The 25,839-nt window shown below is 40.9% G+C and overlaps 1 protein-coding gene across 2 annotated transcripts in view; it reads left to right on the top strand.

The window, feature by feature from the left end:
- Foxj3 (forkhead box J3) overlaps positions 1–25,061 on the top strand; it is a 93,867-nt gene extending 68,806 nt beyond the window's left edge. Inside the window, exons 6-13 of one of the 2 annotated variants that reach the window (XM_021160896.3) lie at positions 4,905–5,006; positions 12,827–12,955; positions 15,132–15,309; positions 15,786–16,199; positions 17,454–17,555; positions 19,101–19,292; positions 20,779–20,886; positions 22,257–25,061. In XM_021160896.3, coding sequence (XP_021016555.1) covers positions 4,905–5,006; positions 12,827–12,955; positions 15,132–15,309; positions 15,786–16,199; positions 17,454–17,555; positions 19,101–19,292; positions 20,779–20,886; positions 22,257–22,372 — 1,341 coding nt within the window. In that variant the 3' untranslated portion in view covers positions 22,373–25,061. The remainder of the gene's footprint in view (positions 1–4,904; positions 5,007–12,826; positions 12,956–15,131; positions 15,310–15,785; positions 16,200–17,453; positions 17,556–19,100; positions 19,293–20,778; positions 20,887–22,256) is intronic. The other variant, XM_021160897.3, reaches the window with a different exon arrangement.
- The last annotated feature ends 778 nt before the right edge of the window (positions 25,062–25,839 follow it).

Raw genomic sequence — 25,839 nt, 5'->3', positions numbered from 1 at the left:
CCCTACTCTTCCATAAGACTCCCTGAGCTCCACTTGATGTTTGGCTTTGGATCTCTGCATCTGCTTCTATCCACTGCTGAATGTAGCCTCTCAGGAGACAGTTACGATAGGTTTCTATCTACAAGCATAACAGGATATCATTAATAGAGTAAGGGGTTGTGTACAGTTAGGGATGGGTCTTAGGTTGGGCCAGTCATTGGTTGGTCATTCCTCCCATCTCTGCTCCATCTTCATCTCTGAGTATCTTGTAGGGCAGGATAAAGTTTGGGTTGAAGGTTTTGTGGATGGGTTAGTGTACCCACTGGAAGTCCTGCCTGGCTACAGGAGGTTGCCACTTCAGTCTCTATTCCCTGTTGGTGGGAAGGAATCTCACCTAGGGTGACTCTCATAGTCTTCATCCCAGGTCTCCAGGTAGTCCCAAAGATGCCCCTACTGATTTCCATTCTTACCCCTAACCCTATCGCCCCCACTCCCCAAACACCTCATTATTATCCCCATACCTCTCCTCATCCCCTCTTCCCCTCATTTCCCTCTTTCCATTCACCTCTGATGACTGTTTTGTTTCCCCTTCTGAGTGAGCTTCACGCATCCTCCCTTGGGGTCCTTCTTATTACCCATTTTCTTTGAGTCTGTGGATTTGTAGTATGGATATCCTGCATTTCATGGCTGAAGTCCACTTATGAGTGAGTATATACTATGTGTCTTCCCAGGTCTGCGTTACCTCACTAAGGATGAGATTCTCAAGTTCCATCCATTTGCCTGCAATTTCATGATGCCTTTGTTTTTCATAGCTGAATAGTATTCCCTTGTGTAGATGTACTGCATTTTCTTTATCTATTCTTCCGCTGAGGAACATCTAGGTTGTTTCCAGTTTCTGGCTATTACAAAAAAAGCTGCTATGAACATAATTAAACAAATGTCCCTGTGGTATAGTGTGGCATCTTTTGGGTATATGCCCTGAAATAGTATAGCTGGGTCTTAACATAGAACTATTCTCATTTTTCTGAGAAACCACCAATTTGATTTTCAAAGTGGTTGTACAAGTTTGTACCCCACCAGCAGTGGAGGAGTGTTTCTTTGTTCTACATCCTCATCAGCATGTGATGTGGATTTCTTTTTAAAAATCATTTCATTTTGTTTATTTTGCATGAATACTTAAAGAGTCAGGGACATTATTTATTTTTTTTTCATGTTCTTTCTCTAGTCTAAAAATAATACCAACTAGTTATGTTTTTAATTGCATTTTTAAAGTGGTATTTTCACATGTTCATATGTCCTGAGTTGCTAGTACAGGAGTTGATTGAGCCTCCTGCTCAGTCACCAGTATTCGTTCACTTTCTTACTTGAGACTGAAAAAGCAGCTTAAGGAACGGTTCATTTTAGTTTCAACTTATGAGCTCAGACATTACACTTGTCTTTTTTCTGCCTTATTTCACTTAACCTGATGTCCTTCATTTCCTGCAAGTAAGATGTCATTCTTCAGTATTGAAAGATACTCCATTTTGTATATGTATAAATATATACATGTATATATGCACAGTTATATGCATACTGTATCCACAATTATTGATGGTCATCTCTCAGCTATTAGAATAGCTTTGATAAATATGTGTAAATAATAGTGTGTGTAGACTTCATTGTTGCATGTCAGTGAGTAAGAGTGCTGAGTGATACGGTTCAAAATGTACTTTTTAAAGTTGTTTTTATTTTATGTGCATGAGTATTTTGCCTGCATTTATGTCTGTGCATCACATGCATGTTTTGTACCTCTAGAGGTCAGAAGAGGGCATTGGATCCACTGGGACCTAGACTTATAGACAGCAGTTGTAAACTGCCATGTGGGCACTGGGAACCAAACCCAGGTCCTATGGAAGGACAGCAAGTGCTCGTAATATCTGAGTCAACTCTCCAGCTCCTAATTTAAATTTTGAGGAAACTTAGTACCGATTCTTGTAGTGGCTTTTCTTATGTTGCCACTGAGTGTATGAGCATTCCTTTGTTATTACATCTTATCAGCATTTTTTGTTTTCTATGTTTCGGTATGTAGCATTTTGAATGGTACTGTTTTATTTTCTGTCTTTTATCTTTAATTTGCATTTTTCATGTCTAATCATATCAACATTGTTTTTTTAATGTTCTTTTTGTTTTGTTTCTTTGAGACCAGGGTATCATTGTGTACTCTGGCTGGCCTAGAGCTTGCTATGTACACCAGGCTGGCTTGAATTCACAGAGATCTCCTGCCTCTGCCTCCCAAGTGCTGGGATTAAAGGAATAAACCACCACACTTGGCTCTTTCATGGTTTCCTTTGAGAATTGTATTATTAGACTGTTTACCACCTTTCAGTTGGTCTAAGTGTTTATAGATATTAGCCCTCATCAGATGAAGAGCTGAAAGATAGTCTCTTGTGTTGAATGGATGTCTCATTACTCTGTTCTGCTTGTCATGCCCTTTAGTTTGATGTCATTTCATTTCTTAATTATTGCTTGTTTTCTGTGCAGCTATATAGTTCTATACAGAAAATAATTGATTATGCCTGTATCTTGAAATATTTTCCCTATGTTTTTCTTCTAGAATTTTCAGTTTCAGGTGTTACATTAAGGCTTTGACCCATTCTGGGTTGACATTTGTTTCAGTGTTCTGCATATGGACATCAAGTTTCTCTGGCTCCATTTGTTAAAGAAGCTGCACTTGGTCTGGTATACTTGGACACATTTGCTTAGCTATATGTCCTATTTTGCATTCTATTGCTTTGATAAGACCATGACCAAAAGCAACATGAAGAGGAAAGGATTTATTAGGCTTATACATCTGCCACTGAGAGAAGCCAAGGCAGGGACTCAGACAGAAACCACAGAGGAGGGATGCTGCTCACTGGCTTGTTCTCTGTAGCTTGCTGAGGGGCCTTTTTTAACATGGAACTCAGGACCACATGCCCTATTGTGGCACTGCCTACAAGTGGACTGGGCCCTTTCATCAGTCATTAAGAGAATGCTCACAGGAGTCCCTGGAGGCCAGCCTTATTGGGGAATTCTATCAACACAGATTTTTTTTTTCTTCCCAGATGATCCTAGTTTTTATCAAGCTGATGAGGGAAAATTTAACCAGCACACTGGATGTGGGTGAATTTCTATCTGGGTTATCTGTTCTTGTCCATTGGCTTAAGTGTCTGTTTTTATATTAGCACTATGCTGTCTTTGTTACTGTGGCTCTGTTGTATGGAATGAAATCAGGTGTGGTGATGCCTGTGCCTTTGCTTTGTACTCAGAATTGCTTTGTTCATCTAGAGTTGGGTTGGTTTCAATATGAATTTTAGGGTTGGTTGGTTGGAATTTTTTCCTCTGATTCTGTGAAGAATGCTGTTTTGTATTTTGGTGAGTATTGCATTGAATTAATAACTTGATTTAGGTAGGGTTGAACATATTAACAGTGTTCTCACTTATGTAGGCAATAGGTCTTTACAGATTGTGGGGAATGAGCTCTTAAGAATTGGGTTGTTTTCATGAGTTCATGCAAAATCATTATTGGAATATGGAAAACCTACTGGCTCTTAATATATTTTTGTATTTTATTTTAAAAACAGCACTTACCAGTTCTAATATTTTAATGACGTTTCTGGTTATACCTTTTGAGACTTACTCAGCTTTCTGAAGCTCTCTTTTTCTCTAGCTTTTGTTTGTTGTTCAAGTTATTACTAATTGTTTTCCATTCTTTTTCATTCTTATATAAACCCCACCCACTGACTATTTTTCTCTCGCAAATAGTATTTATCTAGTTTTTATTCATTTCACGATTTAATCTCTTCACTGAGCTTTTTCTTACTTTGTTCAAATGTTCTTTATTTCATGAGCATGTTAATAATTGATTACAACGTTTGAATCTTAGATGGGCATCTGTGGATTTTTACCTCCCCCGCCTTAGGGTTTTCTTTTGCTTTGCGGGTAAGATGAATCCAGGGCCTTGGGCCTCATGCAATCCCATAGATACTGTTATTAAATGATGCTGGTAGCCCCAAGTGTGAGATTTTAGGAGTCTGTGCTCAGTTGTGGCACGTGAGGGTGAGATTTCTTGTTAGAGAATTGGCACCACGGTCACAAGTTATTTATAGTTGCCTTTCTTACATTTTTAACACTGAGGGTAAATTTTTTGAGACACTCTTTTTAAATTCAGACAACACTTGTATATTGTTTTGGAAACTCATGTTTGTAACAGTACATAGGATGTACTATTTAAGACACTGTTTTGTTGCTTTTCTCTGTAAGCAGCAACAATAATATAACAGAGGCCTAGATGAGATGCCTATTTCTCAGGTGGAGCCAGGTAGATGAAGTCAGAGGGATCACAGACAATTAGATGTCCAGACTCTTTCTAATCTTTTCCCCCAGGGTTTTCCAGTAATTTCCTAAGTCAGCTTCCAGGCTAAACAAGACTATTCCCACCATATGTATATTTCACTACACAATGTGAGGGAGAAATTGTAGACAAATAAGTTCCTTTCAAAGAAATGCTGCAGAAGTTGTATGTATTATTCAACACTCCATTGACCATGGCACAGTCACGTGGCCAAGCTAGCTGCAGATAAGTCTAGGAAAAGTGGTCCCTAGTGTCAGCTACGCTTAGATAACTGTTGCTGAAAAGGAGAAGTGGGGACGTTGTCAGAGCCAGCTCCACCCTACCACACTCTCACGAGACTCACTGAGGGAGTACCTGCAGACTTGGTAGGACTAGGTCAGTAGCATGCCAGAATATAGTCAGAATGCAGAAGGGATTTTAAGGAGCTACTTATTTTCATATTTGAAAAAAAGCACAAAACTGGATATTGGAGAATTTGATAAAATCCCTTCAAACTGTGTCAAATTGTTGGATATACGAGCTAATAATTGTTTATTTTGTTCTTGTATTTTAGGCCTCAACTCCATATAGCATAGATTCAGATTCTTTGGGAATGGAGTGTATTATTTCGGGAAGTGCCTCTCCAACTCTGGCAATCAACACTGTGACTAACAAAGTAATTCCACTTTTTAAACATTTTTAAATGTCCTTGAGTAATCGCAATTGTTATGTATGGTGAAGTTTAAAGGTGATATAAATTTGCTCAATCTATATGTGACAGCTTGAGACTTGAATCTAGAGTGTTTTGAAGTGTATGCACAAATGCCAGTTCTGGTGGGAGCTGTCCTATCATTACAGCTACAAAGGAAGTTAGGCAGAAGGATCAGAATTTCAGGGTCTACATGGGCATCAGAATGAGGTCAAGGCCAGCCTGGACAACTTAGTGATACCTTATCTTGAAAATAAGTATGGACAGTAGATAGAAGTGCTTGCTGCTAAGCCTGAGAACTTAAGAATTAAATTTTTAAGGTGAGACCCACATAGTAAAAGGAAAAAACAGACTCCTTCAAGTTGTCTTCTGACCTCCATGTGCTTACCTGATTGCCTCTCTTCCACAAAATAAATAACTAAATGTAATAATAATAATATAAAAAAACCAGTGGAGCTAGATATATTGTAGCTCAGTATTTCCGTAGCATGTAAAAGTAAGCCTTGGGTCCAATCCCTAGTAGCATCTCCCCTGCCACCCCATAGTAATGATATAATAAATTAAAACAATTAGAAAAAAATATTTATTGGGTGTTGTGGCTGGCCAGCAGCTCGCAACGAACGGTTCAACTGAGATGGCAACTAGAGCTGAAAGAGAGGAACTAGATGGGGCGAAAGAAGAAATGGAGCCAAGTCAATGGTCACTCTGATCAAAGCTCAATTTTACTTGTTCTGACACTCAGTTATAAAGGAAGGGGGAGGGGACCCGATTCCCGCCAATTAATCTCGGGGTCCAGTAGCAGGGTGAGCACGTGTGTGGCTCCAAACAGCAAAGCGGCACGGTCCAGCAGTGGGCGTGGCAGAACGAATGAGCAGGAAACTCCACCCCTGAGCAAGCAGGTTCCAGGCTGGGGGAGGGGAGACTACATCTCCTCCCTTTTGTTAACAAAAAATAAAAAAAGAAAAGGCTGGCCTGAGGCAAAAAAATTATCTATGCTCAATAGTTCTGCCTGAATTCTTAGGCTAAAGAAAAAACTTGTTTTCGTGGAATTTCCTAACTTTTCTTATGGTAAACTGTATCTGGTAAAGACTGTCCTTTTTATCCTAGTAAGCAACTAACAGAATAGCCCTGAGCTGTAGGCTCTGACTTTATAATGCTAATTAGTGCTGAATAGGTAACTTCCTAGTTGAATTTTAAGTAGGGCGTTGGAACCCTGGCTAAGTTTGACTGAACAAATTTGAAATACACTTTATTAAGAATAACACTGAGTTGATATTAGTCCGCATTTTTTGGATGACAGGAGGGAAACAGGGAAAAGGGGGTGACAGCTGGCTCCGTAGTACAAGGCCAATTGGCTTATTATTTGGGTGGGAGGCAGTGAAGGGATTGCCCTTCCAACAGTACGGTCTCCAAAAAAGGAGCCAAGTCAATGGTCACTCTGATCAATGCTCAATTTTACTTGTTCTGACACTCAGTTATAAAGGAAGGGGGAGGAGACCCGATTCCTGCCAATTAATCTCGGGGTCCAGTAGCAGGGTGAGCACGTGTGTGGCTCCAAACAGCAAAGCGGCACGGTCCAGCAGTGGGCGTGGCAGAACAAATGAACAAGAAACTCCACCCCTGAGCAAGCAGGTTCCAGGCTGGGAGAGGGGAGACTACAGTTGGGGAGAATTGGAGCATGATTACTGAGAAGTTATGTACTAATTTAAATTTTTGACCTGGCTGGTTCCCATTGATAGAATTTCTGAGCTAGTATTTTCATTTATCAATTCATTTTGAAATTTGATTGGTTTTTAACTATGTAGTTGAAGAAAAGAGTTGTTAAATGTTAGGGAATATTTGTTTGTTTCTTTGCTTGCTCATTTTATAAAGTACTCTGACAAGTAACTTGAGGGAGAAGACCTCATCCTGGCTCACAGTTCAAGAGTACAGCCCCGAGCTGGGCATGGTGGCGCACGCCTTTAATCCCAGTACTAGGGAGGCAGAAGCAGGCAGATTTCTGAGTTCGAGGCCAGCCTGGTCTACAAAGTGAGTTCCAGGACAGCTAGGGCTATACAGAGAAACCCTGTCTCGAAAAACAACAAAAACACAAACAAAAAAACAAAAAGAGTACAGCCCCTTGGCAGTAAGTCAGGGTTATTGCGTGATGAGTGTCCGTGCTTAGTTTGATTTCTTCATTTTATATAGTCCAGAATCTCCACCCAAGGAGTGGTCCTCCCCATGGATTGGTTATTTAATCGTGGGTGATTCTAGATCCTGTCAAGTTGACAAAAGTAATCACCACAGAAGTCAACAGAATCCAATAAAACAAACAATTTCCATCATTCTAGCAATGTATTAGAATTCATTGTAATGGTGCTCCACCTGTTGTTTAATATTCAAGTCTAGTAATGCACCCAGAAATCATATTTGGTAGTCTGCTGTATTTTTGGAGATGTTGGTGGTTGGATATACAGTGGAGTGCAAATGCCTCTTCTCTCCAAGAGATTCTGTGTCGGACGTCTGATGTACTTTGGGAGCTTCGTGAGGTGTCCTCTCCTATGGAGCACAGGAGTCTTGAAACTGCATCTTTGTTGTGTGTGCTCACAGTCTTCATTCTTGTTTTACCGTGTCCCTGTAATCTCTGCCTTCTGTTTCTAGCCCATCTACACTTTGCTTTTTTAGCTTCCATTTGTCTCGTGCACATATGTAAATATACAGGTATGCATCGCTGCACCTATGGAATCTGTTTGTAGGAAGGTAAAGATTGTCAAGAATTTGTTTGTGATGTAAGCAGATTTCAGTTTGAAAGGACACTGGCAGTGGAAGTATAATAATTTTTCTTCCAACGTGGCAGTCTGTGGAATGATCACTGTCTTTAGGGGAGAAGGGAGTGTTTGTGTGTTTCCTAGTGCTGATGGAGTTTGGTGAAGTCCTAATAGTTCTATTATTCTATCTTGAATAGGGCCTAGACATCTAAATAACATCTCTAATGATGGGCATCTAAACTGAAAATTTTCTGAAGTGTTTATAGTTTGAAACCAGAAATCTCTAATATAACGTTGGCAGTAGTCTGTGATGCTGAGGGCCTGGACATGGACAGTTGAAGTTATTATGACCCAGGAAGAAATAATGTTAGAATCTTCTGACCAAATCATGATGTTCTAAGAGCTGCAGTTTTTAGATCTTATTTTCAGATAACGAATACCAGACAAACCATTCTGCCTTTTTCCCCCTACTCAACCTGTATAAACATGCTAGCACATCTATATGAGGGGCCAAAGAGGAAGGAGGAAATGGAGACAGAAACAACTAGTCATTAAGGGACCAGGCAAATGCATGGGGCGAGATAAATTTTTCCTTTGGGACATTTCCTACTTGACAGACCCTGACAGGGGCCACAGAAAAGGAACCTGAGAGAGGCGTGTGTGAGAGCTACAGAAACTGGAGGGAGGGGACTATGAAATGAATGAATACTTAGGAGAAAAGATCCTGAGGAATAGCAGAAGTTGAAGTTTATGTAAGCAAAATCCACTTTTAAGCATTTGTGAAATCCTCATTCTGTGAGCTTGGACTCAGATATAAAGAAAATAGACTTACCACTGGCTGGAATCTAGTAGTCTTTCCAGTTAGGGGACAAAGATTGCACTTCACAGTCTTCAGTGAGAGCTGTGGTGAATAATGCGGGCTGCCACATTATATATACACGTAGCATTTGTCCTGTGAGTAAGGACAGACCATTGTAGACTAGCCTCAACTGTTTGTAGAGTGGTGGATAAATTATTTTTGTTAAAAGACAGCTAAATTCTATTTAGAGATTATCTGGAGCCACAATTTTCCACGAATGACTGATCAAAGTTCCATGCTTTATGAACAAACCATCACTGCTCCAGATTATTTTTTAAAGTAATAAAACCGTATACCAGTGTAATAAGGAAACATAGTAAATCTCAAAAGTGAGAAGGGAAGGAACAAAGAAGAATTGGGAGGAAACAAAACAGTCTTTAAAACTAGGTATACCAGGAGTAGCATGAAATGTAAAGACAAGCAACACTTGACTTACACGTAAGAGTTTTAGAATGGTTGGTTGGCAGAAAAGATCCAGCTCTGCAGTACTTATAAAAAAATTTTTTCCTAAGTGAAAAGTTGTATTTTATAAGGGGGTATTTGTATTGATTATGAAGTGACAATCTTTGTATATATCTAATAGCATACTCTCAAATGGACAGGATTGAAAGAAAAAACGAACAAATCATTATTTGTAATGTTAGAGTTTATTTAACATGTCGATAAAATCAGAAAATCAAAACAAGAATATCAAGACCATGATAACAAAAAAATTCCATTAGAGGAGGTCATGAGGAAGATCACCAGGGGTCTCAGCGCAATAACAGTTTAGGGGTGAGCAGGCAGAAATGTGGCCCTCTGTCCTACCAATAAAGCTCTGAAATTCGCTGCCAAAAAAAAAAAAATTCCATTAGAGTTGTGGAAAATTTGACCCAAATTAGGAAATCCAAATTATGTACAGTATATATCCACCATTTGCATAATATATTTTTGAATACCCATGGAGTAGTTACCAAAATCAGTATTTGGAAGGCATGTTAAAACATAAAAATTATATTTCCCATAGAATGAATTAGGATTAGAAGTCATAGCAAAAACATAGTCAGAAAGTTCCTCTAGAATTTGTAAGTTAAGCAGTGTGCTACTAACTTACTCCCATGGATCAAAGATACGTGATATAAATTAGAAAATACTTTAAAGCAGTGAAATACAAGTGACTTCAAAGCCTGTGAGACATAAAGTAATAGCCTCAGTTAAATATTAATGGTTTAAATATTTAGAAACAACCAAAACAAATGCAGAGAAGGACTGTGGTTTAAAGGGGGGAGGGGTGAAGTAGAAAGTATTTTATATAACAATTAAATGAGAATCTGGTGAACACAAAAGGATACAAAACCACGTGTCTGTAGAAGGAGAAAGTCCCAATGTATGAGGTAAGAAAGTCACAGGCGGTAGTGGAGTGAGCTCATGCATACCTGCAGCCCTAGTGCTGCTCTCAGAGCAACAGGAAGGACCAGGAGACAGACAAGTAGGAACAGCCCATAATTGGAGAAGAGCAATCAGACCAGAAATAATGGGCAGAAAATAAAGCCATCGCTAAGGAAACACAGTCTTTATGCAGAAGATGATTGTAAAGAAGTCAGTTTTTCTTGTTGATGCTGATGGTCAGAATCCTGATGTGCTTTTGGATAAGAAAGGTGGGGAGGAAGGGAGGGAAAGTAGAAGGAATAGAGGGAGAGAAGTGTGGGATAATGGGCCTGTGGGGTGGCTCAGTTGGTAAGGCAATTGCCCTGTGTAGTAGTTATTTGTGTGACAGTACCTGACTAGAATGAATTCGAGGGAGAAATGGTTTATTTACACTCACCACTGTGGGATGTCATGGCTGCAAGGGCTAGCCATATTGCATCAGCTTTCAGAAAGCAGAAAGTGAACAGGAAGCAGGGCAGCACTGTAGAATCTCAAGGTTCACATCCCCTGAAGGCCTTGCATCCTTCCCAAATGGCTGCAACATTGGAGACCAAGTGTTAAACATGTGAGTCTGTGGGGACATTTCATATTTAGACCACAGAAGCTCACAAAGACAAGTGCTTGAGTGAGTTCTGGAACCCTCGTAAAGACACCAGATACAATCGAGGTGCGTTTATTACCCCTGTACTGCAGAGGTGGGGTGAGGAGCAGCTCTGGCTCAGTGGCCAGTCTACTTGCCTAATTGGTAAACTCTAGGTCACTGAGAATCACTGTCAGAAAGAGGTGGACAATGTTGCTAAGCTTGACACCTGAGGCAGTCTGCCCTGCATACACACAGTTAAATGAGCTCTTTCTCCTAAATATTAAGCAAGAGAAAGCTTACTATAAATGAAACTGGTACTAACATAAGACTAGACAGACTCTGAATAAATCCAGCAATGCTTTCAATAAGTGTAAAGGAAAAATCATCTTCAGTGTAGAAAAATCAGTTTTAGATAGGTCTGATATCTAAATCATAAAAGATGACAATGTTTTCAGTCAGATAAAATTTTTTTAATAGGGGGAAAGCAATAATATTTAGAGCAGATAATGCAATAGGAAACAAGGCTTTGTGAAAGAGAAACCATAAATGATTTTAACATAGAAAAACCTGGCAGTAGTGGTAGATCTCCGTGTGTTGAGATAGGAGATGAAGGTCGCTGCTGACATGGATGGTTAGGAGGAGGAGCATGGGGGGGAGGGGGGTTAGGGAACTAGAGGTATAGGTAGTGTCATTAGTTCTCACATGTAGTCAGCTGTGGATGTCTGAGTAACTCAGTCATTTGTAGTGATTCCGTTGAGTTCAGAACTGGCTTTATAATAACACATTTAATGTTTTTAAATTTGTATTTTCACTGGTGTGCCAAATTGGTGGGTAACATTAGCTAGACATCATTAATTGAAGCTTGACACTGTTATATTCTTCACCACCAGAGATACAAGTTAAAGAAAACTTAAAACTAGATTTACTTTGGTAAAGCAGGAAAAAGTTTTATTAAATTGTTACCACAGAGCTTAGTATTCCTGAACAGAACACAAAACACAGTGTTTCAAAGAAAAGCATGTGTTTGTTGAGTTAGAAGCTACTGTGTCATTGGGTTACTGCTCTCCCTGGAGAGAACAGGTGACAGGTTAGTTAGTGTTGACAGATGCTTCATAGTGAACACAGTGGTTCTGTGGCCTAAGGTAAATAGTCATTACTACTTGGTTCTCGTAGTAAAATCTGAGCTTCAAACAAACAAACAAACTCGAGTCCTAGGAGAGTCCACTACAGTGAGTCTGCTAGCTTCCCACTACTAAGATGCCTCTAATGAGATAGGGTGATGTTAACATGTATTAGGTTTTGTTTGTTTTCAATGTATAGTGAAATATGTCAACACAAGATCACTTAAATCAATATTTTTCAAATGGTGTCATAATGTGTAGATAAATGGTCAGTTAGAAGTACAAGGTAGAACAGTAGATTTTAACTGAGTATAAGAGTTATTTGCCGTGTTTTCTAATTACATGTTGCAACTTCAGTTTTTATAATCTTGATACTTGGCAGTTTTTTCATGTATCAAGGACTATGCACAGCTACATGAGAAGTTCATTAATGCTTAAGCAACACAGTGGCAAGCTGCCTCTGGAAGCAGCTAATGAGGCACTTGCTGTTTGCTATCAAGCAGACCTCAAGAATTTACAAAAATTAGAACATGGCTCATTTTACTTGTTTACTGGATAATGTTACTATGTAATTGTATTAATGGTTATTTTAAATGAATTAATCAGTTAAATTATGTGATAATTTTCAATATGCCAGATAATACCAATTTAAAAAAATTATATCGTATATTCTTGGTTTTATGAGTATGTGTCTTTAGTATCAGAGACACTGGTGCCTATCAATTTTTTAAGGAAGCACACTTATATGCATGCTTTGACAAACCACATATAAAACTATACATGATGGATTTTTTTAATCTTCTGATATTAAATGTTTACTAATTATACTCATTAAATTTAGTTTATGTCCTAGATAAGCATGTATTTTAGATTGGGAGCAGTAAGAAAATTGTTTCATGGTGAACAAGGAATTAAAACTGGAACATAAATTTGGTGCAAAAGCTAAAGGAAGGAAAGGGCACCGGTGTTTGTGTCCCGCCAACAACTCAGCTGTGGTGTGTAGTGCTGCTCTCCAACCGTGTTCATTACAGGAACTGTGTACTGAGGGCCTGCTGTACTTTCCATTCCAGGTAACACTGTACAACGCTGACCAGGATGGTAGTGATAGCCCTCGAAGCAGCCTTAACAACAGTCTCTCAGACCAGAGTTTGGCGTCTGTTAATTTGAACAGTGTTGGAAGTGTACATAGTTATACACCGGTAAGTCCCCATGAAGTTCATTTCTTTGTTGAATATTCATTTAGTATAAAAATTTAACCAAACATACTTGAAATGTCAATTTAAAAAGTGTAGAAATGGGCTAATAAAGTGGCTCTGTGGACTCCATCCCCACCGTCCATATGGTGATGGAGAAGAAACGACTGTTACAAGTTATCTTCTGGCCTCCACATGTGTGTCATGGGACATGCATGCCCAGATACGTAAACAGAATAAGTGAAAGATGAAATAAAATGTGTATTTCTCACTAATCAATTGAGCCCATAAAGCAAACTTAATTTTTTATTCAGTATGGAAAACAAAGTCATGCCACACACGCAGGGGCTTGTGTGTGAATATTCCTACTCTTGTACTCATTGTTACCTCTTAGCAGATGACTGACGGAGAGGAGCTAGTTCATAGGATAGTTTATATGTGATTAAGCAGTTTTATTACTTACATAGACCAACTTTGAAATCTACACAAAACTTAAAGGTATGTAATTTTGAATAGATAATACTGTGCAGTATAAACCAGATCAGAATGATGCCAATTCTCCAAATCTCACATGGCAATATCAACCAGATATCCATGTGACAGGCTCCATGAGTAATGGTTTGCGATAGTGGAGGAATGGATTTCATATGGCGGCCGAGCAGTTTTGTGACATTTAGTAATAGCCATTTTGGGAATAAGACAGAAAGGCTATGCCTCACTGAACCGGGGAGATGGATGAGAGGCTGCCTCACAGTAGCCTCTCTTACAAGATGAAAGCCACTGCTCATCACGTTTGCCATCAGCATCCCACCATTGAGCTTTCCCTTTCCATTTGTGTGGTGGAGTATAAAGTCATCAGTGTACAACTGCTGGTACCATGCCCCTTCATACAAAAGTTTTAAACGTTTATTTTTATCTTATGTGTATAGGCATTTTGTACACATGTGTGCCTGTAGATGTGCATGTGGTAGCCTTTAGGTCCCCTGAAACTGGTATTTGAAAAAAACATTAGCAAAAAAATGTTCTTTGCTACTGCAGATGTCTATGAGCATCGTTTTGAATGGCTAATTTTCAGTGACTATACAGACCTTAACTTACAGAGCACTAGCCAAATGGTAGTTTATCACTCTCAGATAACTCTTTCAGAAATACAGTGGATGGAGGACTGTAGGTGTAACTCAGTGGCAGAGTATTGCCTGACATATGCAGGGCCTTGGGTTCTATCCCTAGCACTACAAACACAAAAATAAAAGATGATGGTCTTTAAAAATACATGTCATTTATGTTGTGCTGTTTTCAAAAATATAAGATAATTCTTGCTCATAGCTGCATATGCCAGACTAGCTGACCTTTGAGCTCCCCAGCATTCTCCAGCTTGCCTTAGGCCTGCTGGGATTCCAGATGCATGCCCCTGCATCCACCTCTTCTTTGGTTCTAGGGATCCAGACTTCAGTCCTCATGATCGCATACCTGTCAACCCAAGCAGAGCACAGACATGCCCTTTAAAATTAACGTACATGCGTGCGGTGCTTTTTTTTTTTTTTTTTTTTTTTTAAGGGGCCGGTTGTAATTTTGTGTAACCTGCATAACTCAAGGCTCCTGTCTATTCCTTTTTGTTCAGGATCTCCTTTGTTTTACAGATTTGGGAGTCATTGTGTTGGGTTTCCTTTATGGGGCAGGAGTTGGCATTAGAATCGTTCTTAGGGTCTTGTACATGATGGGCAGGCCTTCCACCAAGCACCTGTAGCCCCTGTCTTCTGTATTGTTTACCTCTTTCATTCTTGTTTCCTTCAGCCAACATCCTTTCCTCCCAAAATGAATAGTGTTGTTTTGGGCAGTGTCGTATATCTGCTGATGGTATTTGAACTTATATAAAGATGATACAAATCAATGAAAGCAGTGTAGGTAGTATAGTATGTACTATAGTATAGTGCAGTCTACAGAATCATGATCAAGAGATCGAGAGGATTCCAGTCTTATCTCATTTGAGTCATTGTTTCTCTTATGCATGTGGAGGCTGGATTGGATTGCTGTGGATTCCTCCTTTTTTTTTTCTTCCCCCTGTGACACTTAAAGGTGTGCCTGGCTAGAGAGTGAAAAACCCACAGGCCAAGGTTATTAACTTGGATTCCAGAGCTGGCACTAATATTAAGCCATTATATTGGTTGTTTTCTTTTATTAGGTCACTAACCATCCAGAACCAGTCTCTCAGTCATTAACACCTCAGCAGCAGCAGCCACAGTACAACCTTCCAGAACGAGAGAAACAGCTACTTTTCACAGAATACAATTTTGAAGATCTCAGTGCCTCATTTCGGAGTCTTTATAAGTCAGTTTTTGAGCAGTCACTTAGTCAACAAGGTAAGCTTTTTTTTAAATGTCCTTTTTTTGGTAACATGAATGTTTTAATTTCACAGACCATCTCTTAGACCTGCTGATTTTAGACAGTTATGATGAGGTTTAGGGGGGTTATATTACGCCACTTTTGACTTACTGAGCTGTGTATATTTATGTTGTGACAAAGGAAAAACACATTGATTTCAACCTGCATGCAGATTTGACTTGGTTATGAGGGCATTCTGGAGCATTGTGCTGAAGAATTCTCACACCACATCTGTGGCAGCACACAGGGTGTTTGAATACATGGGCCTTGTTTCTGTTTTGACTAGCACTAGATAGCCACTGGAGTTGAATAGCACCAAGGTTGTGGTTTGTTTATGGCACCTTTAAAACAATTTGCATGTGTGTTTGTGAATGTGGACTACTTATATATGCCTTGTTCAAGTGTCCTAGGACAGAAGGGACTCTGACCGTAAACGATCTTACTCTGTTTTCAGGTTTAATGAGCATCCCTTCGGAATCTTCCCAGCAGTCCCACACTTCATGTTCCTATCAGCACTCTCCTAGCAGTACAGTGACCTCTCACCCACACAGCAACCAAAGCAGCCTGCCCAACAATCACAGTGGCCTCAGCGCCACAGGTAGTAATTCGGTTGCACAGGTCTCGCTGTCCCACCCCCAGATGCACCCCCAGCCCTCTCCACATACACCCCATAGACCGCATGGTTTACCCCAGCACCCACAGCGTCCCCAGCACCCAGCACCACACCCACAGCAACACAGCCAGCTACAGCCGCCTCACTCCCAGCACCCCCCTCCACATCAGCACATACAACACCATCCAAACCATCAGCATCAGACATTAGCACATCAGCCACCACCACCCCCGCAACAGGTCTCCTGTAATTCTGGTAAGTTTCCTGGGCTTTGGTTGGAATAGCTGTGAATTAGGTCTGCCCTTCATTGTTTGGGCCTCCTGTAATATTTACTACTGAAACCCTGTTTACTTGTTTAATCTTTTCTTACTATGTTTCATTCACTCCTTGGGTGATCTGAAGAGTTCCTTGATTAAAATGCACTGGAGACATAGGCAAACTCAGCCTTCCTTATAGTTTTAAATTCTCATATTGCCCTGGCACTGCTTCCAGTGATATGAAAGAATGAAATGCATGGTCTGTTTGCAGGCTTGCAAATTCACCATGTAAGTATAAAAGAAATAGCACAAGTTATGCCATAAAGGATTGCTTTGAATCCTCAATATAGCTCTGTGACTTTGAGTAAAATACTTGTTTTTGGGTTTTGGTTCCTTGGGGTTTTTTTTGGGGGGGGGGGCGGGGCGGGGGCATTTCTCAGCAGGTTGTTCGAGCTGGTCTCAAACCTGTGATTTAACTTTTAGTAAAACAAAAAAATTTGAATGAGTATTTCAAAAATCATAAAAATACTTTTTTAATTTTTTATTTGGCTTTAATGGTTGGTTTTGTTTTCCTAGTAATAAGTAGATTCTATAATAGAATTGAAGTTTTCCTGCCTTAATGGAATATTTTCTAAACATTTTGCAGTTATTTTTTTTAGATACATGCCTTAAGAAAGTTGTAGAGTAGAATTAAAACTTTCAGGGACAAAGCAGATGATATTGCATGCCTTATCTATATCACTATGGTCTTAAGAAACTTAAGCCTGTTCTTTGTACGTTCTGATGGAATGTCTAATGAACAGACATATTGTGTGGTTTGAGGAAATAGAAGTCTGGTACCAGGGAAAGAAAGTCCATTTGGAATTGAAACAGTCGGTGATGCACCTTGCTTAGGCTTCTTTGCACCATACAGAGAAAAGGCATCCCCAGGGAGTCAGGAGTAATAACAGTGGTTCTCATAATAATTCATTCCTGTGAATTATACATCCCATGTGTGTGAGGTGGGATGAAACATTTTTTTTAGCCATTGTGTATTAGACAACCAAGATACGTTGTTATTATTCCAAATCAAGTAAAACTTAGCACATTTTATAGAGAGGAAAAGCATAACGCCAAAGAGCTGAAGCAGTTTGCATGAGATCACACTGCCAATAGGTGGTAGAACTTGGGATTCATGACCTGACTCTTGACACCCATAACCCCAATGCTAACCTGTCCTAGAGTTAACAACATTGTCAACATTACTTTTTAGGTGTTTCAAGTGATTGGTATGCAACACTCGATATGCTGAAGGAAAGCTGTCGAATTGCCAGCAGTGTTAACTGGTCAGATGTAGACCTTTCACAGTTCCAAGGTAAAGGTTGGTTCTTTTCACATAGAACAAATTTATCATGATTTTTTTTTTCCCCTGGAACTTTTTTTCTTTATAGTTCAAAATCACTATCTCCTGCCAGGTGTATTGGTAGGTACCTGCTCTCCTAGCACTTGGTAAGCTTGAGACTGAAGGATTGCCAAGAGTGAACCAGCTATTGACTACATAGTAAATAATCCTCCAGCCAGAGACACATAAGAAGGTTTTGCCCCCCACCCCACCCCCAGAGAGAGAGAAAGGGGGTGGGGGAGAAGCATCATTTTAATTAAAGACATGGCTTTTGCAATGGTGTGGGTTTTTTCTTTTTTAATATTTAAGGATTTATTTAGTTATGTATATGAATACATTGTAGTTTTCTTCAGACATAACAGAAGAGGGCATTGGATCCCATTATAGATGGTTATAAGCTACTATGTGGTTTCTGGGAATTGAACTCAGGATTTTTGGAAGAGTAGTCAGTGCTCTTAACAGCTGAGCCATCTCTCCAGCCCAATGGTAGTATTCTTAAAGGACACATAAGAATTTCTAATAAATTGGGCAATTGATATAGGAAATCATTACATATAACAATCCTGCCAGAATAATGGCCATGTTTAAAGAATCAGGTTTGGCATAGTCTGTCTCCCTGCCTTGCCTCTTGTGTTTGTATCTACAGTTGTATTTTGAGGCCAGAGGACAGTCACAAGTGTTGTTCCCAGTTGCTGTCCACCTTTACTTTTAAGTTTTTTTTCTATTTATTATGTATGTGTCTGGTATATATATGAAGATTGCTGACATATGTGTGCATGCACATGCATACAGCTCAAAGGAGTCAGTTCTTGTCCTTTTACTATGGACTCTTTAGGTTTGAATTCAGATCATCAAGTTTGCACAAACACATTTAGCAGCTGAACCATCTGTGCCTAATTTATGTTTTGTGTGCTATGTGTGGGTATGCCTACACATGTGCAGGTCAGGGGTTGAAATCTCTTCCTCTGTGGTTTCTCCACCGTATTTTTGAGACAGTCTCTCACTGACCCTTATGCCCACTGTTTTGACTTCAAATGGCTGGCCTCTGGTGATCCTCCTCGTGTGTTGTGTCGTGTCCTTCGTGTTTTTCCATCTCCTGTTTGTGCTCTCTCTCCTGCCCCCACCCTCACCTTCTCAGTGCTTGGGTTACAGGCAGGTGCCACAGTTGTTGGCATTTAGTCAGGTAACAGGGATCCAAACTCAGACCCTCATGCAGCTCTGCCCCCTCTTTTGAGACAGGGTCTTACACTAGCCTGGAACTTACCAAGAAGCCTAGGCTGGCTGGCCAGTGAGTCCTAGGGATCTGTCTTCATGTCTCCCCAAACACCAAAAGTACATGTATGCCACTAACTATGACAAACCTGTTTTGTAGCATACAGGTTTGAGGGGTTGAATTCAGGTCTCAGTATAGCATATATTCTGACGTGAGTGAGTGGAGACTGAGGGCTGGGAAGGCTTGTACTGGCTTTGTCCTGCAGTGTAGTCCTGCTCACTGTGTTTCACATGCTTTCCTTGTAGGTCTGATGGAGAGTATGAGGCAGGCGGATCTCAAGAACTGGTCATTAGATCAGGTTCAGTTCGCTGATCTCTGTTCCTCTCTTAATCAGTTCTTCACACAGACTGGCCTTATCCACTCGCAGAGTAATGTTCAGCAGAATGTCTGTCACGGTGCCATGCACCCAGCAAAGCCTTCCCAACACATCGGGGCAGGTATGGGCTTAATAAACTTCCATGAGCTCACTGTCACAGGTGATAGTCAATGTGGTGTGTCACTCAGGGTGACATTTATGTACACTGTTGTTTTTAAGAAATGAGTGGTGGTGAATGTTTTATGGAAAGTGTGTCTTTAAAATTTGGGGGCAAAAGGCTATTTTCTTATGATTTGTGTGAATTATTTACTATTATCCTTTGTGATCCTTAACTTTTTATAGTTATTAAACAAGTCTCTAAGAGATACTTGTGTTTTTTTTTTAAAAAGTTATAAAATTATTTCACTTTAAATTTGTTGATTTATAGTGAAAATCAAAATGTTAACATCTTTCAAGGATATTAAAATTAAAAGTTTAAGGTCCACTTGAAAGAACGCACATAATGAATGGCAAGTTGTCATTGTGCAGGCTCTATGCTCTGAGGGCATAGAAAAATGAGAAATTGGGGTGTATCGTCCCCCTGTCCTCCACCCCCATCCTGTCTCCTGTGAAAATAGAAGTGTGATTAAAATTTCAGCAACTTATCTTGGAGTTAATGACCTGGGACTTAGAGTCTGCTCCTGCTCCTGTCAAGTTTCTTCTGTTTTTTCCCCTGTATGTGAGTTGAGGGGTTGTTGGGCGAGGTCATCTCTGAGGCCATCTTAAGCCTGTCTGGGCACAGGTCTAGCTTTTCTGTGGCTAGTGAAAACCAAATCCAATGTGTTTTACCTTGTTAATAGTGGGGGTCAGCTTTCTTCCCTTCTCAGGAAACATACATAGGAGGTACTTTTTAGTTTCATTGCATTGGTTGCATTCAAGTGCAATTTATGTGATACACTAGCATTCTAGGAACATGGTCTTCTTAAAACTTGAGTTCACTGATGTGGACAGTCAAGGGATAGTTGAGGGCAGTAGAGAGATGGGCAGCAGCACAAGAGCTTGTGAGCAGGGACATGTGGATTCTAAGTCCTGCACTGCCAAAGCTGTGCCCTTGAGCAAGCTTTTGAGTTTCCTTTGACTGTAAAAAAGAAGAGGTGAGAGCCGAGTGTGGTGGCACTCAACTTTAATCTCAGCACTTGGGAGGCTGAGGCAGGTGGGTTTCTGAGTTTGTGGCCAGCCTGGTCTACAAAGTGAGTTCCAGGACAGCCAGGGCTATACAGAGAAACCCTGTCTTGAAAAACAAACAAACAAACAAACAAACAAAAAAAGAGGTGATTTCCAGTCTGCCCTTTTGTATGGGTAGTGGGAGGGTCAAGTGACATCATGGATGTGAAAATAATTTGAACTGTAATGAAGTGATGTCCTTGCATATGAGCTTATGCCAGTGTTCTCAGAACCTAGCATAGCACCCTGTACCAGAAGCCAGCTGCATGTCAGAAGGAATAGTTTTCCTTCCTTATTATCTCTGCGGCTTCATGTATGTAGCCATTCTATTACGATTCAAGTGCTTGCTTTGTTTTGATGATAATGGTAACGTATTTTCTCTTTGTGTTTTTTAACTTGATTAGGAAATTTGTACATAGATTCCAGGCAAAGTCTCCCTCCCTCAGTAATGCCACCCCCTGGTTATCCTCATATTCCACAGGCACTCAACACTCCAGGAACTACGATGGCAGGTAATGTCTGTGTAGTATACTTGGGATGGCCTGGGTTGCAGAGTATCTTTGAGGATTTTTTTACTTTGACGGACTTAATGAAGCTTTTTGGGGCGTGTATTGATTAGCTTCTGAGAATTCTGTTCTATTGGTTTCAAAGATCTAATCTGCCTATTTCCAGGCTAAAGATATGATAAGTTGTAAGTAGCCAGGAGACTAGTGCATGCTATTAGAACTGGTAAGAGTCTTAAGGATTACCTAGAGGAGGAATCGGGTCAGGAGAGAGAAGCTACCTAGAACTCCTGGGTTAATGAGTGGTTAAGCCGTGACTCACCTTTCCCCTTACTTTACCTGTCTGGGAAAAAGACATTAAGTACTATTTATTTGCCAGGAGGATGTGTGAGACCTAGAGAGACCTGTGTGCCAGGCAGTGGGGAAGGGACTGACCGCAGTGCTGTCATTGGGTGAAGTGGAAGGAATGTGTCTGCTGTTACACCCCCTTCCTCACCCCATTAGTGATTTGCAGGTACCAAGATGCAGTGGCTGGAGCTCAAGCCTGATTGCCTGTCTCCTTCCTGACACCATGAGGGATTGACCTTTTTCTTAAAGACATGTCACCATTTCTCATATAGTGTAATATACTGAAAACCATAACATATGTTAAAGGATTCTTGAGAAAAATAATTAGCAGGTAGCTTGGAGTTTGATTTTTACAGTACAAACAATGATCCTGTAAATATTTTTATAACATTTCAAAGGATATGCTTAAATTCTAACAAAAGGACTGCTGTTAGTAAATTCTGTTATGACCCAGTCTAACTTCAGTCATACATCAATGACTTTTTTTTTTTAAAGTTAAAATTTTTTTAGGTGTATGGGTTATTTTTCCTGCGTGTGACTGTTGCCAAAGGAGGTCAGAGTGAGCATAAGATCCTCTGGACCTGGAGTACTAGGCCACCATATGGTTTCTGGTGGCTCAACCAGTACTCTTAACGGCTGAGCCGTTACTCCAGCCCTCTGATAGCATTCTTGATTTTAGAGTCAGGTAGACTGCGTTTCAATTTTGGGTTTGGGGGTTGTTTGTTTTTGAGTCGGTGTGAGTAGTCCAGACTGGCCTTGATCCATGGTCCTCCCGCCTACCTGTCTCCTGAGTGGTTAGGATTTAGATTACATGCGTGTATCATTATATACCTGTAGTGTTGTTCAACTGCTTTAACCCTATGCTCCCTACTATAAAAGAAGGACCAGAAGAACCACCTTGTTGGAGGATTTGGGGTGGATTCCTGGCAGTGTGCTTATGTCCTAGTACATAGGAGACAAGCTCTCAGCCTACTTGGTGTCTTCCTGACTTCCTGCCCAGCTCACTGCTGACACTACCCCCTCCTTTCCAGGTCATCACGGAGCCATGAACCAGCAGCACATGATGCCTTCCCAAGCCTTCCCAATGCGGCGCCCTCTGCCTCCAGATGACATCCAGGATGACTTTGATTGGGATTCAATAGTGTAGGCTTGTTTCTGCAAGACAGCAGACTCCAGGATTCTTTTTGTTCAGTGAAAGGACGGATTAGAGGCCGGTTGAGAAAACAAAGCGATGTTACCAGTGCTATCTAAATTCCTTTCGAAGACAATCAGAGATTCTAGCTGGGTAACTTAACTGCTTTTATCCAACCCAAGCAAGAACTACATGTTTGTCTCCCTGCCAGTACCCTCTGTAGCTCCTAACTGTTGTGATTTGGACAGCTTTTTGCATATTTGTGTCAGTTTGATGTTGACCACAAGTGCCAGACTGATTTTTCAGACAGAGCCTATTTTGCTGCGAGCAGTTTATAGATACATATGTGTAAATATGTGTACAAATATTACTGAAAGGCTTCAAGTTTTTTCTAATTGGATTATTGTATCTTGAAAAGAAAGTTACTGTCAGTTTTTATTCCTTGTTAGGCCATTTTCTGCAGGATGCTTTCAAATGATACAGAGAGCTGAAAGGAAATCAGTTTTTCAAAGCCCAGTTTCCTTTATTTAATCTTCAGAAATAGGAGTAATCATGAATCCACCGAGTAAGTCAAAGAATCTGGAATTGGTACTCTCAACAGTGCAGAGGGCCATTGTTCCTGAGCAAGCTTGTCACTTGTCACGCGGGGTGTTGTAGAGAGTGTGTTGTACCTGTCAGTGTGATTCCTCAGCTGCATCTTGGCAGCTCTGAAATGTGTGGGCTGACTGAAACTGGGTATTGCTTGGCTCTTCAAACAAACCAATGTCTCCATTGTCACTTATGTATTTATTATTCAAAAGTGTTATTTTAATATTTATTGCTCTGTGAATGCACAGTTCTGTTGGATTCACTAGGGAGGGATTTGTCTGAAAGCATGGTTATTTTTCTGGATAAAGTTTACAGACAAAGACAATCAGAAGCATTGGTCCTTCTCTTTATCATCACTCCTTACCAGGTGAGCGTGCTTCCTGTCTTGCTTAGCCTTCCTGCTGGGGGAGACTTAATAGCTATGTAGGAATTTCCTGGAATTTGAATCAGTCTATCTAGGCAGCAAGATACAGAGGCTGGGTTTATACTGCAGTGTCCCTGCTGTTGGTAACGCTAGCAGGGGCTGCATGCGACTTGAGTGCAGTGACTGACTGCGTGACCTGCTGTTCGGTCTGTGTGTCCCCAGCATGAAGCACCTCAGAGCTTTGATCAGTTGCTTTGTTTTGTGTCATGTCACAGCTTGCAAGGGTTGACTGTGTTGATTTTATAATGAAAGTAAAGAAAGGAGATTCTCCTCCCCACAGTGAATAGATCGTTAATTGGTTCTTTACAGAGAGGGGGAAATCCATTTTAATGAGGAAATAGATTCTGTCAAATCAAGAAGAAATAACTGGTCACCAGTTGCTTGTTAGTGTCTCTGGGCTAAGCAGTGCTTAATCACATTGACTAACCTCAGCGAGTCTGTGGATGAGTAATCTCTACTTGAACAAAGGTTTGTTTGTGTGTGTGTGTGTGTGTGTGTGTGTGTGTGTGTGTGTGTAAGTGCAAGAGATCATGAAAGAGACGGGGCGGGGGGGGAATGAGAATATCTGTGTATGTATTAATGGAGTGTTGTCTTGAATGAATCCCTGGGAAGCCATGGGGAGTGCAGGGAAGAAGGGAGAGCCTCGGGCTTCTCTGTTGCTTGGACCCCCACTTGGCATGAGAGAAAGAAGCTCAGGTACAGAGGACTCTCAACCAATAGCCAACAGGCCTCACTCGGAAGGACCGGGCAAGATGAGATGGCTGTCTGCAGAGAAAAAGCTTGGGAAAATGAGGTCCCCAGTAGTTTACTCAAGTCTCTGTTTTCTAGACACCAAAATGGCTGCTCCGTGACTAGGATTGCTCCGCAGCAGTGTGCACTTTAAATGATTGGGTGTTGGAGTATCGCAGTCTGAAACAGCATGGCTTGATGAGTTTACAGATTATGTGAAGCTAACTTCCCATTTGACAATTACTGATTTGCAGTGATCAATATATTTATGAATGTTTAAACTGACCAAGAATGGCACTTGAGGCCAGACTCACCACTCTTCTGTGATTCCCTGTTTCCCTGGGGCTCAGCAAGCCTGAGTGCCTGGGCAGGGAAGGCTACCTGGTGGGCGCAGAGTCCCTCTAGTGGCCATTTCTGATTTATTTGATGACACACAGCAAGTTCTCTAGGGCTGAAATTAACTGGAGACTTTGGGGTAAAGACTAACAAACATACATACACAGATGGGGCGCTCTGTCCAGGAGAAGAGTCCGACTGGCATTTGTGGCAGTGTTTGAAATGTAAATGTACTCCTGTGTGTTCCTGTAAATATTTAATATGTGTCTCAGACGTCCTTTGAAGTGGGAGGGGATCGATGTTGGGATAATTTCCGATGGAATAGAGTATTTTGATATGGTCATTGGAAGGGTGATGTGTACATACTTATACTGTATATATGTGGTGACATGCATTGGCTTTTGTGCAGAAACAACCTGCTCTTGTGCTGCTGTTGGACAGTCAAGTGTTTTAATGTTTCTACAGTTTTCCTATTGCACGATTTCATATTCTGCCAATGGTGAGTGGCACCCATTCTTTGTAACCGTATAGTGCTGTAAAGAAATATTCCAAGTGTCATTAGGATTGTCGCTGCCAGAACTGATATGCATGGATGGCACTTAAAATAAATATATTATGATAACTGTATTTGCAGCCTGATGGTCTGTGTTATTTGCTGCTTGAGGAAGCCAGATTGAAGCCAGTGGCCAGACCATGGAGCCCTTGGGAGTTTGAGACCCAGGCATTGCTGCCCTCGCACTGAACTTAAAGCTGTTTAATCTCTGCGCCTCACTTTCCTGAGCAGACACTTGTGCAAGCTCTCCAGAGAGAAAGTCAGAGAAGAGGAAGCCATAGTTCCTACCTTTAATGCGTACATACTTGCCTGGGGTGCCGAGCAGGCAGCACCTGACCAGGGAGGCCACCCCGGAAGCTTCCCTGGTGAGGAGCAGTAGCTTAGGAAAGCCTCTTCAGAGACGGCATTGCAGGTCATCCTCCAAAGGACCTGAGGCCAGTGGTCATCTCCCTGACACTGCTGCTCTACACCCTGGCTCAGGCTCGACTAGAGTGAGGGTTGTGGGTTGAGGTAGGAACAGGTTCAAAAAGGCTTAGTTAGTTGCCAGGCAAGAAGCATGGAGACCTGCACAAGAAGAGCTTGCCCACCCTTTACCTAATTGTAGACTTAGGATGGCTGTGTGTGGAGTAGATTCCAAAACTCTTCCATGGTTTGCCAAAGCCAAGGAGACAGTACTACTCACCATGTGTGAAAGTGTGTGTGTGTGTGTGTGTGTGTGTGTGTGTTTAGAGGGCAAGATTGGGCTGTGTTCCTGTTGCCCATTGCTGGCAAGTTTCCGACTAGAGTGTGCTTCTCCTGGTCAGTGGAGGCAGAAACACAGTCTGCGGCGTGTGTATTTTCCTCAGCTTTAAC

Source organism: Mus caroli, unplaced genomic scaffold (assembly GCF_978045245.1).
Source record: "Mus caroli unplaced genomic scaffold, Mus_caroli_1 scaffold_6, whole genome shotgun sequence".
Taxonomy (NCBI): Eukaryota; Metazoa; Chordata; class Mammalia; order Rodentia; family Muridae; genus Mus; species Mus caroli.
Note: the sequence above shows the minus strand (reverse complement) of the source record. Positions and strands in the feature narration are given on the sequence as shown.